We start from the raw sequence: 18,710 nt of genomic DNA on the forward strand, positions 1-18,710 counted from the left end.
AAAACCATAATCAAGCTTTAAAAAATAAACGACAGATGAGGATAAAGTATTTATAGCCAATATAAAAGATAAAAGGTGTATATCCATGTATGAAAAACTTAAAGCTTCTACAAAAGAATAAGAGAAGCCAATAGAAAAATTGTTGAGGTATGTGAAGAGAAAATATATAAAAGAATAAATGGCCAGTGAACATGAAACGTGCTGAACCTCCCTAATAATCAAAGAAATAAAAATTAAAACAAGGAGATACCATTTTTCACCTAGCGGATTGACAAAAATGTAAAATATAACATTAGGTACTATTGAAGGCATAGTAAAATGAACACCCTCATACATTGTTGGTGGAAGTGTAAATTGGAACACCCATTTTGGAGAAAAATTTGGTATCTAATCAAAAATTTTAAAATATGTGTCCTGCCACCCGGCCATCTGACTGCAAGGGAAGAATTCATCCCACAGAGTACTATCATGAGTACCTAAGACATATACTTTGATATTCATTGCAGCATTGCTTGTACTAGCATACACTCTGAATGACTTCCAGTAGAGGAGATGTTTAAATATATTTTGATACACTCTTACAAAGGAAGCATAGCATAATGCAGCCATTGGAAAGAATGAGATAACTATATCCACTCTCCTAGAAAGTTAGTGTGCCAAGAGTTGTGCTGGGCTTTCTTTAAAAATGTTTCCAGAAAACTTGTTTTTTAATGATGTGTATTTTACCTAAAAAGGAATGATTTTTGGATCCTGTATTATGGCCAACTCTTTTTTTTTCAATATTTATTTTATTTATTTATTTATCTTATTTTTGGCTGCATCGAGTCTTAGTTGCAATATGTGGGATCTTTCGTTGCAGCACAGGAGCTCTTCGTGGCGGCATGCGGGCTTCTCTCTAGTCATGGCCTGCACATTTTCTCTCTCGTTGTGGCGTGGGCTCCAGAGCGTGTGGGCTCTGTAGTTTGCGGCACACGGGCTCTCTAGTTGAGGCGTGTGGGCTCAGTAGTTGTGGTGTGTGGGCTTAGTTGCCCCGCGGCATGTGGGATCTTAGTTCCCCAACCAGGGATCAAACAAACCCGCATCCCCTGCATTGGAATGTGGATTCTTTACCACTGGACCACCAGGGAAGTTCCCAACTCTTTAATATAAAGGGTGAACTGTGGTGCCAGTTATGAAGAATAATAGCTTAAAAAGTGAGAAGTAGGTTATTTGGGAATATGTTTTGTGTTTCTTTACTCTTTTATGTGGGAAGGAATATAATGAACATTGTAATGGAAATTGGATTCATACTGATCTGGATTTGAATACTGACTCCACCACATGCTGGTGGAACCATGACAAGTTTCTTAACTTCTTCAAACTTTACTTTTTTTTAATCTGTAAAATGTAGGTGATTAAAGGCTTTACCTCATAGTCCTGTTGTGAGGATTAAATGAGATAATGCATATGAAAGCACTTAGCACAGTGCTTAATTCATAGTAAGCACTTAATATATGTTAGTATTTATTAATTATAAATAAGTTAAGATTATACTTTTTTTAAAATGGTATCTTTGAGCTTTGAATGCTTAAATTAAAAGAATTTAATTTTCTTTAAATTTTTTAAAGAAAAGTTTTAGCAACAAATTGAATTGGGATGTGGATTTTTTTTTAAGATAATCGATTTATTCACTATGCTATTTATAAACAAGCTTTGGTTATCTTATAATAACATTTCTGAGTTGTGTGTTGGGAATCCCCAGGACCAACTCCAGGTTTAGTAATTTGCTAGGAGGGCTCATAGTTCTCAGGATATAATCGTAATCATAGCTATGATTTATTACACTAAAAGGATACAAAAGAAAATCATCAAAGGGAGAAGGCACATGAGATGAAATTCAGAGGAGAACAGGTGCAAACTTCCAAGAGTCCTCTCCCAGCGGAGTCACATAGGACATGCTTAATTCCTCCTTCAGTGAGTTGTAATAACATGTTGAAGTGTTGTTTACCAGGGACGCTCACTAGAGACTCAGTGACAGAGTCTTTATTGGAGATGGTCATGTAGGCATCGTCTGCTACCACATATCAGAATTCCAGACTTCAGGAAGGAAAGCAGGTGTTCAACATAAACCGCATTGTTTTTACAAACAGTTTAGGCCCAGTGAGCCAGTCATATTAGGAAACTGGTGGAAACCCTCCTGAAATCCAAGTTCCTAGACATCAGGCAAGGGCCAACCTTGTAAGGAGACCTTTAAAAAAGATATCAGTCTTAGGCCTGTATTAGCTCATTTCTGCACACTCAGTTTCTCTTTCATGATAAAAGAAAATTAACTCCTGACCTAGGATTGTTGTGCAGATTAGAGAGAGTGAATGTGAAGCACCAAGCACAGTTTCTGACTCTTAGAGAGTGCACAATAAACAGTATGTAGTGTAGCTGTTACAGTAAGGTATAAGGGTCTTTAGCTCTTTTAGAGGTACACTAGTTGGAGAAACCAGTTTCTCCCTATAAGGAAGAAATGAGAAAAATCTACCCTTCACTTCTTGAACCAAGCAAAGCTGTTGTCATTTATATTTCAAACATTATTTAGGGGGTGAATGTTTTAGGCTATTGACCTTTATTTTTCTGATTCTGTCAAATATAGGTGGTATGAGAAATGAAGGCAATGGGTACAGACCCAAGGATCTTATCTCTAGCTGCTGAAGTTGCAATAAGTCCTGAGCAGAATGTCCCTGTTATACTGTTGAAGTTAAAAGGTAAGAAAATCTTTTTGTGATCGGCTGACACTGTTTAACAAAACAAATTCCATCATGGGTACAATTTTAGCATTTGTTTTTAATTTGTTCAGTGAAATCTTAACACTGTGATAAAGCAGTGATTTCTTTTTCCTTTTAAATGTATTTTTAGTCATTATTCAACCTATAAAAATATGGATAGCTCTTGGATTTATTGAGCAAAAATAAGTGTATCTTATTTCCTTTTGCCTTAGAAATAATAAACAACACACCTTTTGGAAGCTCAGAGTTGAAGAAAGTCAAACAAGATATATATTGTTATGATCTCATTCGGTATTGCCTCTTGGTCCTCAGTCAAGATTGTTCTCGAATCCAGGGTGGTTGGACTACAATTTCCCAGCTTACACAGATATTAAGGTAAAATGAACAATAAATCAGCTTGTTGTTGAGGGATATAGTAGTAGATTCTTAATTTCAACATTTGCTTTCTTTTCTTCATCTGGCTAACAAGCATTGGCAACCTCCCATGGTATGTTATGGATGTACTTTTCCTTCATACTATATATTATTATTCCTAACTGTATTTGTGAATATTTCACTGTCAAAAATTTCACTCCATAAGCTCTACGAAGATGGTGATCTTGTGCTCACCACTGAATCCCAAGGGCCTAATAGACTAAAGACTAAAGAATATTGAAGAAATGAAGAGATTAAGGCACTGGCTCTATACTGGATAAACTTACAGTAGACATGGGATGACAGTCATGTGGATTTATCATACAAGGCAGAATGAAATAGGTGCTGAAATGAAAGGCATAAGCAAAGGACTGCAGGAGAAGAGATACAGAAACTTCATTTCACAGTATATTGGTTTAGCTGTCTCAACTGTATATTTCATTAAGTAACCCAAATCATGTCAATAAATTTAGAAGTAGCATTTACTGATCTACTGCCATGCTAGAAATTACGAGAAAAAGATCAAAATCTTTTTTCATATAGGAGGCAATAAAATAAATCAGGTGTTCTCAGTGTCTAAGCCACTTCCTAATTAAGTAACTGAAAATGTGCAGTACTAGTTGGATCTTAGCTTTTGAAACTGCTTATAATTAAACATAGATAGATAAAGGCCAGATTCAAGGTATACAGTTAGGAAAAACAGTTAACACGTGCAATATTTTTTTATACCTTAATTTTCAAGATTAATTATTTCCTTAAGTAAATAGAGCCTTATGTCTTTGTGATGTTAGATATGTTAGCTCATGGAAATATTGATTGAGCTAGGCTCTCAGAAGTGGACTCCAAGTCTTAAGAAATCCCCATGTTTGTGAATGTACAAAAAACGTATTTCATTTATTAACATTTTCAATGAAAGTAGTACTCTTAATTAACTTTAGAAACCAAAGGGAAAAGAGAAACTGGTACATGTGAGTGTAAGTCTATTGACCTTAGGAACTGATATGCAAAAAAAAAAAAAGCATTAGTCAGTTTTTAGTGTACTCAGTATGTAGTCACTGTTGCTTATCAGTGTCTGCACAAGCCTCTAACATCGGTACTTACTCATTAGAGTACACACATAGAGACCATTCTTGGATTGGGGACTTTTTTTGGTATTAGTCTGCACAAATAGTTCTTACCATTGAGGCTTTTGAATATACTCGTTTCATATCCAGGGGGTGACTTTATGTGTGGTTTCAAGAGGACCCATTTCTCTAAATGACCTTCTCTCTTTCAATGTATATTGTAAACTGTTCCTACTAGAGTTTTTGCTGTCTCCTCTTCTGATGTAGGGAATGTGCAATCAGATATTTTGCAGATTTTAGGAAAGTAGATCTATTGGAAAAAATTGATAATCTGTCCCTTGTAGACTAATGCTACCCTAGCTATTTTTCAGCTATCTGATGTGTAAAATGTATCAGTTAACACATATGTTACTCCTGAATGGTATTCTGTTGCTTTTAGAGTGTGTGTAGCCCCTTCACTGAAAACTTGCCTCTTTCTCTTTATTGTGAGCCAAGTGTATTTTGTTTCCTGAAGGATTGACAAGTAAGTTTTTAGGACATGTAAGTCCTAGCTCTAAGTACAGGCAAAATCCACACCACTGTTTACTTGTTACTTGTTAAGAAAGTTGTTACAGGGCTTCCCTGGTGGCGCAGTGGTTGAGAATCTGCCTGCCAATGCAGGGGACACGGGTTCGAGCCCTGGTCTGGGAAGATCCCACATGCCACGGAGCAACTGGGCCCGTGAGCCACAATTACTGAGCCTGCGCGTCTGGAGCCTGTGCCCCGCAACGGGAGGGGCCGCGATGGTGAGAGGCCCGCGCACCGCGATGAAGAGTGGCCCCCGCTTGCCACAACTAGAGAAAGCCCTCGCAGAGAAACGAAGACCCAACACAGCCAAAAATAAATAAATAAACAAAGTAAACAATGCCTTAAAAAAAAAAAAATTTCAAAAAAAAAAAAAAAAAAAAAAAGAAAGTTGTTACACTAATTTTCCTGTAAAAGTTCTTTATTGGCTTGGCAACAAAAGAAAGATACTAAAAATTCTCATTAAGACACCGTGTCTATAGAAGCTTTAGCATTCATCTAAAATTTATAATTAGCACAAACTTAATCACAAACTTGTGCTCTTATTTCAGCCATTGCTGTGTGGGCTTGGAACCAGGAGAAGATGCAGAGGAATTTTACAATGAATTACTTCCATCAGCTGCAGAAAATTTTCTGGTTTTGGGGAGGCAATTGCAAACATGTTTCATCAACGCAGCTAAGGTATATGTATTTATTTAGGGTTTTTTGTTTTGTAGCCAAAACAGGTTAATTCTTGAGACGATGTTCCACATTGTTTTTTCAAGTGTGCAATATTTGGCTGAAAGTACAATTAGAGTAATGGATTCAAACATTTTTAAAGCTACAACCCAAAAAAAGAAAATCTCTACATTTGAAATTTTTAAAGTGCTGACTGAACTGAAGCATATTGTATGACAGTATGCTTTTTGAAGGATCTGTTTTACTACTCAGTTTTGAGCATCACCCATAGACATTTATTTCCGTAGCATTTTCCTAAAACATACCTTCTACTTACATCAGTAGTGGAAGAAAGTATTGTTCTCTAGGCCCAAGGCTTTTCTCAGTAGCTCCAATGGTGAAGAAGAATAAAGGTGCACTTTCTATATGCTCCTTCAGATCCTCTCTAGTCAAAATATTTCAACCTAAACATTTGGATTCATTTCACTCCAACAAGTATTTCTTGGGTGAATTGTGCTGGATGCTATATGTACTTTTTTTTTTTTTTTGACCTATGGATCATTTAGAAGTATGTTGCTTAGTTTCAAAATATTTGAGGGTTTTGTTGGTGTTTTATTGTTATCAGTTTCTAATTTAATTCTGTCATGTCAGATAACATACTCTGTGTCATTTCAGACCTTTGAAGTATTTTCAGACTTGTTTTATGGCACTCCATATGTTTTATAGTGGTGAAGGTTCCATTACAAGCAGTCCTTACTTTGCACAGTGCTGTCTTAACTGAAACTCATGGATATCAGGGACATGTAAAGCTTTTGACATACACAGATTTCATTTAACATGGTACCATGCAAAAGCAAAGACTCCCCGTATACCTGAATGTGAACTCCTCAGTTGTAGTGTGTAATGTTCTGTAAATGTCAATTAGATCAGTTTGGATATAGAATATATAAGGAGTGATAAGTCCGCAAGGCTGAAATTCCACCTTGGAAGAGTTCTTGGCTATATGTACATTTGGGCCTACTGCCACATCAGAGATAGAGCAGATTCACAACTTCTGTGAATTATGAAGGGAAATAATGTAAGTCACTATAGGATGTTAAGTTCCATTTGAGATGCTTTGGGTATATAAGGAATAGACATAGTTTTGCATTTAAACAACTCTCAGGCTAATAAAGTAGATAAAATCTCTAGGTATTTCTTATAGAAAACCTAAGACAGATATATTTTTAATTCAAAAAAATAAGTTTAAAAAGTTTAAGAGTGAAATTGAGCAAGATATACAACAGTATGGACAAAAGAGTGGTTTGAATATGAGAAGTATTGTTGGCAGAGAATTTAACTTAGTGGTAGAGTATATGGGTCACAGATGCCACTTGTAGCATCTCCATTGACATTTTGAGGGATGCTAGCAGTAAATAAATATTTGCATATTTGCTAGATATAATTCAGTTCAGTTAAAGCGGCATGAACTATAGAAATTGTGTTGAACTTGATTTCTTTTCTGGCTGTGCCACAAACTAACTCTGGGTTCTTGGTCAAATCACTTGATTTCACTCTATCTCAGCTTCCTCCTTTGTAAAATGAATTTCCATCTCATGAATAGCTCAGATCATTATGAAAGCTTTATGTTTTCTTCAAAGCACTTTTATTTAATATTCCCCACTTAAAAGCAATAATACTTATATTCTTTTCATTTATACAGTCCTTCAGTACTTTTCATAATACTTTCTTATTCTTAATCATGGTATTTGTATAGAGATAAAAAATTCTTTAGTATATACATCAAAGGGAGTAAATCAGCTACAAAAAAAGAGAGCCACTTGACCACAGAACAAATTAAAATGGTGAATAAAAAGAAAATGACGAGAGACAGGATTCAGTGCACAGGACCAGGAGGACACAGAAGTGTCCAGAATCCAGGCAGGAAGTTGCTGTCTGAGTCCATGACTCAGGTTCCAATGGAGCAGGTACTGGTGTGATGGACAGGCTGGTAAGGCAGGAGGACCAGCTCTCCTTGGCCTGAAAGCCCAGCCTCTGCCACTGAGCCCATCCAGTTCTTCCTGTTGCACTTGTTTTTTGTTTTTTTTAACATCTTTATTGGAGTATAATTGCTTTACAATGTTGTGTTTGTTTCTGCTGTATAAAAAAGTGAATCAGCTATATGTATACATATATCCCCATATCCCCTCCCTCTTGCGTCTCCCTCGCACCTTCCCTATCCCACCTCTCTAGGTGGTCACAAAGTACCAAGCTGATCTCCCTGTGCCATGCAGCTGCTTCCCACTAGCTATCTATTTTACATTTGGTAGTGTATATATGTCAGTGCTACTCTCTCACTTCGTCCCAGCTCACCCTTCCCCTCCCTGTGTCCTCAAGTCCATTCTCTACGTCTGCATCTTTATTCCTGTCCTGCCCCTAGGTTCATCAAAACCATTTTTTTTTACATTCCATATATATGTTAGCATATGGTATTTATTTTTCTCTTTCTGACTTCACTCTGTATGACAGACTCTAGGTCCATCCACCTCAGTACAAATAAGTTTCATTTCTCAGTTTCATTTCTTTTTATGGCTGAGTAACATTCCATTGTATATATGTGCCACATCTTCTTTATCCATTCATCTGTTGATGGACACTTAGGTTGCTTCCATGTCCTGGGTATTGTAAATAGAGCTGCAATGAACATTTTGGTACATGACTCTTTTTGAATTATGGTTTTCTCAGGGTATATGCCCAGTAGTGGGATTGCTGGGTTATATGGTAGTTCTAGTTTTAGTTTTTTAAGGAACCTCCATACTGTTCTCCATAGTGGCTGTATCAGTTTACAATCCCGCCAACAGTGCAAGAGGGCTCCCTTTTCTCCACACCCTCTCCAGCATTTACTGTTTGTAGATTTTTTGATGGTGGCCATTCTGACCGATGTGAGGTGATACCTCATTGTGGTTTTGATTTGCATTTCTCTAATGATTAGTGATGTTGAGCATCCTTTCATGTGTTTGTTGGCAATCTGTATATCTTCTTTGGAGAAATGTCTATTTAGGTCTTCTACCCATTTTTGGATTGGGTTGTTTCTTTTTTCGATACTGAGCTGCATGTGCTGCTTGTAAATTTTGGAGATTAATCCTTTCTCAATTGCTTCATTTGCAAATCTTTTCTCCCATTCTGAGGGTTGTCTTCTGACTTGTTTATGGTTTCCTTTGCTGTGCAAAAACTTTTAAGTTTCATTAGGTCCCATTTGTTTATTTTTGTTTTTATTCACATTTCTCTAGGAGGTGGGTCAAAAAGGATCTTGCTGTGGTTTATGTCATACAGTGTTCTGCCTATGTTTTCCTCTAAGAGTTTTATAGTGTCTGGCCTTACATTGAAGTTTTTAATCCATTTAGAGTGTATTTCTGTGTATGGTGTTAGGAAGTGTTCTAATTTCATTGTTTTACATGTAGCTGTCCAGTTTTCCCAGCACCACTTATTGAAGAGGCTGTCTTTTCTCCATTGTATATTCTTGCCTCCTTTATCAAAGATAAGGTGGCCATATGTGCGTGGGTTTATCTCTGGGCTTTCTATCCTGTTCCATTGATCTATATTTCTGTTTTTGTGCCAGTACCATACTGTCTTGATTACTATAGCTTTGTGCTATAGTCTGAAGTCAGGGAACCTGATTCCTCCAGCTCCTTTTTCCTTTCTCAAGATTGCTTTGGCTCTTCAGGATCTTTTGTGTTTCCATACAAATTGTAAAATTTTTTGTTCTCGTTCTGTGGAAAATGGCATTGGTAGTTTGATAGGGACTGCATTAAATCTGTAGATTGCTTTGGTAGTATAGTCATTTTCACAATATTGATTCTTCCAATCCAAGAACATGGTATATCTCTCCATCTGTTTGTATCGTTTTTAATTTCTTTCATCAGTGTCTTATAGTTTTCTGCATACAGGTCTTTTGTCTACTTAGGTAGGTTTATTCCTAGGTATTTTATTCTTTTTGTTGTAATGGTAAATGGGAGTATTTCCTTAATTTCTCTTTCAGATTTTTCATCATTAATGTATAGGAATGCAAGAGATTTCTGTGCATTAATTTTGTATCCTGCTACTTTACCGAATTCATTGATTAGCTCTAGTAGTTTTCTGGTAGCATCTTTAGGATTCTCTATGTGTAGTATCATGTCATCTGCAAACAGTGACAGCTTTACTTCTTCTTTTCTGATTTGGATTCCTTTTATTTCTTTTTCTTCTCTGATTGCTGTGGCTAAAACTTCCAAAACTATGTTGAATAATAGTAGTGAGAGTGGGCAACCTTGTCTTTTTCCTGATCTTAGAAGAAGTGGTTTCAGTTTTTCACCATTGAGAATGATGTTGGCTGTGGATTTGTCATATATGGGCTTTATTACGTTGAGGTAGGTTCCCTCTATGCCCACTTTCTGGAGAGTTTTTATCATAAGTGGGTGTTGAATTTTGTCAAAAGCTTTTTCTGCATCTATTGAGATTATCGTATGTTTTTTATCCTTCAATTTGTTAATATGGTGTATCACATTGATTGATTTGCATATATTGAAGAATCCTTGCATCCCTGGGATAAACCCCACTTGATCATGCTGTATGATCCTTTTAATGTGCTGCTGGATTCTGTTTGCTCGTATTTTGTTGAGGATTTTTGCATCTGTGTTCATCAGTGATATTGGTCTTTAGTTTTCTTTTTTTGTGACATCTTTGTCTGGTTTTGGTATTGGGGTGATGGTGGCCTCGTGGAATGAGTTTGGGAGTGTTCCTCCCTCTGCTATATTTTGGAAGAGTGTGAGAAGGATAAGTTTGATAGAATTCACCTGTGAAGCCATCTGGTCCTGGGCTTTTGTTTGTTGGAAGGTTTTTAATCACAGTTTCAATTTCATTACTTGTGATTGGTCTGTTCATATTTTCTATTTCTTCCTGGTTCAGTCTTGGAAGGTTGTACTTTTCTAAGAATTCGTCCATTTCTTCCAGGTTGTCCATTTTATTGGCATATAGTTGCTTGTAGTAGTCTCTCATGATCCTTTGTATTTCTGCAGTGTCAGTTGTTAGCTTTTTATTTCTAATTCTTTTGATTTGAGTTTTCTCTGTTTTTTTCTTGATGAGTCTGGCTAATGGTTTATCAATTTCGTTTATCTTCTCAAAGAACCAGCTTTTGTTTTATTGATCTTTGCTATTGTTTCCTTCATTTCTTTTTCATTTATTTCTGCTCTCATCTTTATGATTTCTTTCCTTCTGCTAACTTTGGGGTTTTTTTTGCTCTTCTTTCTCTTATTGCTTTAGGTGTAAGGTTAGGTTGTTTGAGATTTTTCTTGTTTCTTGAGGTATGATTGTATTGCTATAAACTTCCCTCTTAGAACTGCTTTTGCTGCATCCCATAGGTTTTGGGTCATCATGTTTTGATAGTTTGATTAATATGTGTCTTGGCGTGTTTCTCCTTGGATTTATCCTGTATGGGACTCTCTGTGCTTCCAGGACTTGATTAACTATTTCCTTTCCCATATTAGGGAAGTTTTCAACTATAATCTCTTCAAATATTTTCTCAGTCCCTTTCTTTTTCTCTTCTTCTTCTGGGACCCCTATAATTCGAATGTTGGTGCGTTTAATGTTGTCCCAGAGGTCTCTGAGACTGTCCTCAGTTCTTTTCATTCTTTTTTCTTTATCCTGCTCTGTAGTAGTTATTTCCACTATTTTATCTTCCAGGTCACTTATCTGTTCTTCTGCCTCAGTTATTCTGCTATTGATCCCGTCTAGAGTATTTTTAATTTCATTTATTGTGCTTTTCATCGTTGCTTGGTTCCTCTTTAGTTCTTCTACGTCCTTGTTAAATGTTTCTTGCATTTTGTCTATTCTATTTCCAAGATTTTGGATCATCTTTACATCATTATTCTGAATTCTTTTTCAGGTAGACTGCCTATTTCCTCTTCATTTGTTAGGTCTGGTGTGTTTTGACCCTGCTCCTTCAACTGCTGTGTGGTTTTTTGTCTTCTCATTTTGCTTATCTTACTGTGTTTGGGGTCTCCTTTTCACAGGCTACAGGTTCGTAGTTCCCGTTGTTTTTGGTATCTGTCCCCAGTGGCTAAGGTTGGTTCAGTGGGTTGTGTAGGCTTCCTGGTGGAGGGGACTAGTGCCTGTGTTCTGGTGGATGAGGTTGGATCTTGTCTTTCTGGTGGGCACGTCCACGTCTGGTGGTGTGTTTTGGGGTGTCTGTGGCCTTATTATGATTTTAGGCAGCCTCTCTGCTAATGGATGGGGCTGTGTTCCTGTCTTGCTAGTTGTTTGGCATAGGGTGTCCAGTACTGTAGCTTGCTGGTCGTTGAGTGAAGCTGGGTCTTGATGTTGAGATGGAGATCTCTGAGAGATTTTTGCCGTTTGGTATTACGTAGAGCTGGGAGGTCTCTTGTGGACCAGTGTCCTGAAGTTGGCTCTCCCACCTCAGAGGCACAGCCCTGATGCCTGGCTGGAGCACCAAGAGCCTTTCATCCACACGGCTCAGACTTTTGGGAGGTCTGACGTCTTCTGCCAGCGTTCAGTGGGTGTTCTGTAGGAGCAGTTCCACGTGTAGATGTATTTCTACTGTATCTGTGGGAAGGAAGGTGATCTCCGCGTCTTACTCTTCCGCCATCTTGCCCCTCCCCCAGAAAATGTTTCTGGGACATCATGTTTTCATTGTCATTTGTTTCTAGGTATTTTTTTGATTTCCTCTTTGATTTCTTCAGTGATTTCTTGGTTATTTAGTAGCATATTGTTTAGCCTCTATGTGTTTGTATATTTTACAATTTTTTTTTTTTACTGTAATTGATATCTAGTCTCATAGCATTGTGGTCGGAAAAGATACTTGACATGATTTCAATTTTCTTAAATTTACTGAGTCTTGATTTGTGACCCGAGGTATGATCTGTCCTGGAGAATGTTCCATGTGCACTTGAGAAGAAAGTGTATTCTGTTGTTTTTGGATGGAATGTCCTATAAATGTCAATTAAGACCATCTGGTCTAATGTGTCATTTAAAGCTTGTGTTTCCTTATTTATTTTCATTTTGGATGATCTGTCCATTGGTGAAAGTGGGGTGTTAAAGTCCCCTACTATGATTGTGTTACTGTTGATTTCCCCTTTTATGGCTGTTAGCATTTGTCTTATGTATTGAGGTGCTCCTATGTTGGGTGCATAAATATTTACAATTGTTATATCTTTTTCTTGGATTGATCCCTTGATCGTTATGTAGTGTCCTTCTTTGTCTCTTGTGATAGTCTTTATTTTAAAGTCTATTTTGTCTGATATGAATATTGCTATTCCAGCTTTCTTTGGATTTCCATTTGCATGGAACATCTTTTTCCATCCCCTCACTTTCAGTCTGTATGTGTCCCTAGGTCTGAAGTGTGTCTCTTGTAGGCAGAATATATATGGGTTTTGTTTTTGTATCCATTCAGCCGGTCTGTGTCTTTTGGTTGGAGCATTTAATCCATTTACTTTTAGGGTAGTTATTGACATGTATGTTCCTATTACCATTTTCTTAATTGTTTTGCGTGTGTTTTTTGTAGGTCTTTTCCTTCTCTTGTGTTTCCTGCCTAGAGAAATTCCTTTAGCATTTGTTGTAAAGCTGGTTTGGTGGTGCTGAATTCTCTTAACTTTTGCTTTTCTGCAAAGTTTTTAATTGCTCCGTCGAATCTGAATGAGATCCTTGCTGGGTAGAGTAATCTTGGTTGTAGGTTTTTCCTTATCACTTTAAATATGTCTTGCCTTTCCCTTCTGGCTTGCAGAGTTTTTGCTAAAAGATCAGCTGTTAACCTTATGGGGATTCCCTTCTATGTTGTTTGTTGCTTTTCCCTTGCTGCTTTTAATATTTTTCCTTTGTATTTAATTTTTGGTAGTTTGATTAATATGTGTCTTGGCATGTTTCTCCTTTGATTTATCCTGTATGGGACTCTCTGTGCTTCCTGGACTTGATTGACTCTTTCCTTTCCCATGTTATGGAAGTTTTCAACTATAATCTCTTCAAATGTTTTCTCAGACCCTTTCTTTTTCTCTTCTTCTGGGACCCCTATAATTCGAATGTTGGTGTGTTTAATGTTGTCCCAGAGTTCTCTGAGACTGTCCTGAGTTCTTTTCATTCTTTTTTCTTTATTCTGCTCTGTGGCAGTTATTTCCACTCTTCTATCTTCCAGGTCACTTATCCGTTCTTCTGCCTCAGTTATTCTGTTATTGATTCCTTCTAGAGTATTCTAAATTTCATTTATTGTGTTGTTCATCATTGTTTGTTTGCTCTTTAGTTCTTCTAGGTCCTTGTTGAACGTTTCTTCTGTTTTCTCCATTCTATTTCTGAGATTTTGGATCATCTTTACTATCGTTACTCTGAATTCTTTTTCAGGTAGACTGCCTATTACCTCTTCATTTCTTTGGTCTCGTGGGTTTTTACCTTGCTCCTTCATCTGCTGCATATTTCTTTGTCTTCTCATTTTGTTTAACTTACGGTGTTTGAGGTCTCCTTTTCACAGGCTGTAGGTTCATAGTTCCCGTTATTTTTGGTGTCTGCCCCCAGTGGGTGAGGTTCGTTCAGTGGCTTGGGTAGGCTTCCTGGTGGAGGGGACTGGTGCCTGTGTTCTGCTGGGTAAGGCTGGATCTTGTCCTTCTGGTGGGCAGGGCCGTGTCTGGTGGTGTTTTTTGGGGTGTCTGTGAACTTATTATGACTTTAGGCAGCCTCTCTGCTGTCGAGTGGGGTTGTGTTCCTGTCTTGCTAGTTGTTTGGCATGGGGCGTCCAGCACTGGAGCTTGCTGGTTGTTGGATGGAGCTGGGTCTTAGTGTTGAGATGGAGATCTCTGGGAGACCTCTTGCTGATTGATATTACGTGGAGCCTGGAGGTCTCTGGTGGTCCAGTGTCCTGGACTTGGCTCTCCCACCTCGGAGGCTCAGGCCTAACACCTGACCAGAGCACCAAGACCCTGCCAGCCGCATGGCTCAGAAGAAAAGGAAGGAAAAAAACAACAGAAAAAAAATGAACAGATAGAACCCCAAACCAAATGGTAAAAGCAAAACTATACAGACAAAATCACACAAAGAAACATACACACACACACTGATAAAAAGAAAACAAACAAAACCAAACAACAACAACAACAAAAACGAACAGACAGAACCCTAGGACAAATGGTAAAAGCAAACCTAAACCGACAATAATCACAGAAAGAAACATATACACACACACTCACAAAAAGAGAAAAAAGGAAAAAAATTTTTTTTAAATAAAAATAAAATAAAAAGGAAGAGAGTAACCAAACTAATAAATCCACCAATGATAACAAGCACTAAAAACCAAACTAAGATAAACCTAAACCCAAAAAACAAATCAGACGCAGAAAGCAAACCCCACGTCTACAGTTGCTCCAAAGTCCACCACCTCAATTTTGGGAACATTCGTTGTCTATTCCTGTATTCCAAACATGCAGGGTTTATCAAGTTGATTGTGGGGATTTAATCCACTGCTTCTGAGGCTGCACAGAGAAATTTCCCTTTCTCTTCTTTGTTCGTACAGCTCCTGGGATTCAGCTTTGGTTTTGGCCCCGCCTCTGCGTGTAGGCCCCCCGTAAGCATCTGTTCGCCACCCAGACAGGAGGGGGTTAAAGCAGCAGCTGATTAGGGCTTTCTTGCTCACTCAGGCCAGGGAGAGGGAGGGGTACAGTAGTCATAATTGGCATGCGGGGCAAGCCTGTGGAGGGAGAGGCCAGTGTGACATTGCAACAGCCTGAGGTGTGCCTTTGTTCTCCCAGGGAAGTTGTCCCTGGATCATGGGACCCTGGCAGTGGCATGCTACACAGCCTCCCAGGGAGGGTGTGGATAGTGACCTGAGCTTGCACATAGGATTCTTGGTGGCAGCGGCGGCAGCGTTAGCGGTCCATGCCCATCTCTGGGGTCCAAGCTGACAGTCGTGGCTCATGCCCATCTCTGGAGCTCGCTTAGGCAGTGCTCTGCTGTCTCTGGGCACACGGAGCAGGAATCCGCTCTACTTGCGCACCCCAAAAGAATGGTCTCTTTCCTCTTAGGCAGGTTCAGATTCTTTCCCGGACTCCCTCCCGGCTAGCTGTGGCGCACTAGCCCCCTTCAGGCAGACTTCACGCAGCCAACCCCAGTCCTCTCCCTAGGGTCTGAGCTCCGAAGCCTGAGCCTTAGCTCGCAGCCCCCACCCGCCTCGGTGGGTGAGCAGACAAGCCTCTCAGGCTGGTGAGTGCTGGTTGGCACCGAACCTCTGTGCGAGAATCTCTCCGCTTTGCCCTCTGCACCCCTGTTGCTGCACTCTCCTCCGTGGCTCCAAAGCTTCCCCCCTGGTCACCCCCTGTCCCCGACAGTGAAGGGGCTTCCTAGTGTGTGGAAACTTTTCCTCCTTCAGAGCTCCCTCCCAGAGGTGCAGGTCCCGTCCCTATTCTTTTGTCTGTGGTTTTTCTTTTTTATTTTGCCCTACCCAGGTACGTGGGGATTTTCTTGCCTTTTGGGAAGTCTGAGGTCTTCTGCCAGCATTCAGTAGGTGTTCTGTAGTCATTGTTCCACATGTAGATGTATTTTTGATGTATTTGTGGGGAGGAAGGTGATCTCCACGTCTTACTCCTCCACCATCTTGAAGGTCCCCGCACTTGTTTGTTGATGGGTCATCATGGCAATGGGAAGCACAGAAAAAGTTAATTATCAGCACAGACTAAAATGGAACAATTTGGACTTTGGTTTAAAATTAATTAAAATTCTGTTTCTAGTGATAAAAAGAGAAAAAGAAAACTGAATTTATCTATTAGTTCTATCTACCTAGTTGTTTCCCAATTATATATATATTTTTAAATTAGCTAGCAGGTAGGTAGTAGAGCACATGGTGGGACATACACAGGGTATTATGGCCTAAACTGCAAACTCGTTAAAATATGCATACACATATACATATATACGTGCATATATATATATATGTATACACACACACACACATACATATATATATATTAGGTTGGCCAGAAAGTTTGTGTTTTTCATAACATGTTACAGAAAAACCCGAATGAACTTTTTGGCCAACCCAATATATGTATTTTATATGTAAGAATAGAAAAATAACTGCCAGAATTTTGTAGTGACTTAAGGGTAAATTTTGTTAACCAGTCTCAGAGGCCATGAATTTGTGGGTGACATTATCTAATGGGTTTTTAAAGGAAATCAGTAAGTATAGGAGCCCAGCACTATACTTCGAGGTTGGCAGCAATGAAGATTACCATGCCCTTTATTTCAGTGAAACTGGCTAAGGCAGTTTATTGGACTAAAGGGATTCTTGATCTAATGTTACACTTCTTTCTTTTTTGACTGTTGGTATATTTGTTAGTACACGTCTATTTAAGCACCTATCTAACCCTGAGGTAGAATAATAGGAAGAAAATACTTTCATTATTATGAAGAGTAACCATAGCAACCATGTTTTTGCTGTTGTCATTACTTGTATGCCACAGTACATTCAGGACATGGATAAGATTAATGGCCTTTATACAACTTTCCACTAAAATTATGTGGCCAGTAAGACAGAATTGTGAATGTAATCTGTTTCTTATTTCCCATTGTGACACATACTCTAATGTAGAATAATTTCTCACCCTACTTTCCAGAAGGAAAGAAGCAGAAAAAATTGTCATTTATTTATTGGATAAATATTGATTGAACTTTCACTGTGTGTCAGAACTGTTTTAGACACTGGGTGTATAGTGGAGAGCTAAATAACATGGTCTCTGCCTTCATGGAGTCATAGAGTAGAAGCTGCAACTGAAATGCACTAATAATAATGCTTTTTATGCTGACATCTACATTTGCATATTGCAGTGATTTTCAACCCTGGCTACATAACCAAATCACACACCTAACTTTGTAAAAAGTCAGATGTCCAGACTTTTAACTTTGGAGATTCAGATTTCAGTATGTTTGGACTAAAGCCTGTGCATAGGGATATTTTTTAAAACTCCATAGATGATTCTTATGTATAGCTGGTATTGAAAAATCCTAGTGTATCAACTTGTAGTTCTTATACTACGTATATTGTCCCATTTGACCTCTGGATAGCAACCATTTCTGTTAAGTAGAGTAGGTATTACCAGCCTGTTACCACAGTTTTATAAATTAAGAAACTAAAAGCTACAAGATCATGTACCTCATAAATAGCTGAGATAGATCCAGAAACCAGGTCCTGTGACTCCTCAAAGAGAAGTCTATTTTTTTTATTAATTAAAACAATTACAGAAAAGTCAATTGGTTTTTTGTGTGTGTGTTAAGGGTGAAGAAAAAGATGCATTACTACACTTTTTTGAAATTGTGACTGATTCTCTCTTCTGGCTATTGGGAGGACATGTTCAACTCATCCAGAATGGTAAGAAAAAAGATTTTTTAATTGATAGTCATTGTAGAGTCACCCACTAACAGTTTGATTTTTTTTTTCTAAAAATAAATACCTCATTAACTACAGATAACCACAGTTAAATGAAACCACACTGAAATAACCCCACACACAAAAAATAAAATTACATTTGGATGTTCCAGCTTTAAATAGACAACATTAACAATGTAGATATTACATTAAGCGGAAAATTGCTAAAATATAACTTTCTCCTTAGCTTTTTCTATTTAGCAAATCTAAGATAAGGATTAATGATCTTAACAGTTTAGTCTAGGGAAAATCTTTTTTTTTTCCCCCAAAGATTACAGTTATATTTTAGACTTAGTATGATAGAAATCCCTATGTACAGAGTATAGATACAATTTAACTCACAGCCTAACTATTGATGTAAGAGTAAGCTTTTATCTAATGATATTTTACTAAACTTGAAAGTTACTATATAGGATTTCTGTACTTACATTGAGCAATACAAATACATGTTAGTTTTATATTATGTTTCCTTGAGACTGAGAAAGTAAACTAATAATAATGATGACAACATTCTTACCTTCTTGAAAGATTTAATCTAAGAAAAATGTAATTATATAGGAATAATATAAGAACATTGATATTTTTTAGAATGTAAAAATTGAACTGAATATTAATATTTTATTTTTTACTCTCAGAATTATGCATGTGCATAATTTAAAGAGTCAGATAGTTCCGTAAGAATTGTTTAAAAAATACACACAATCCCTGGCCCTCACACCTCACTCCAGTTCCCATTTTCTAAAGGCAACTACTTTCGATTAGTATAACTAATACTTTTGGTAGTTATAGCCACATAGAGCTAAGTAACATGCTTGAATACTTCTTTTTAAA

The 18,710-nt window shown here is 37.8% G+C and overlaps 1 protein-coding gene across 7 annotated transcripts in view; it reads left to right on the forward strand.

Moving 5' to 3' along the window:
* Nucleotides 1-18,710, forward strand: part of IQCB1 (IQ motif containing B1) — a 48,731-nt gene that overhangs the window by 2,381 nt on the left and 27,640 nt on the right. For all 7 annotated transcript variants that reach the window (XM_036849624.1, XM_036849622.1, XM_036849623.1 and 4 more), the window contains exons 3-6: nt 2,621-2,732; nt 2,966-3,128; nt 5,347-5,476; nt 17,729-17,822. In XM_036849624.1, the coding sequence (XP_036705519.1) occupies nt 2,633-2,732; nt 2,966-3,128; nt 5,347-5,476; nt 17,729-17,822 (487 nt within the window). In that variant the 5' untranslated portion in view covers nt 2,621-2,632. The remainder of the gene's footprint in view (nt 1-2,620; nt 2,733-2,965; nt 3,129-5,346; nt 5,477-17,728; nt 17,823-18,710) is intronic.

This window comes from Balaenoptera musculus, chromosome 4 (assembly GCF_009873245.2).
Source record: "Balaenoptera musculus isolate JJ_BM4_2016_0621 chromosome 4, mBalMus1.pri.v3, whole genome shotgun sequence".
Classification (NCBI taxonomy): domain Eukaryota; kingdom Metazoa; phylum Chordata; class Mammalia; order Artiodactyla; family Balaenopteridae; genus Balaenoptera; species Balaenoptera musculus.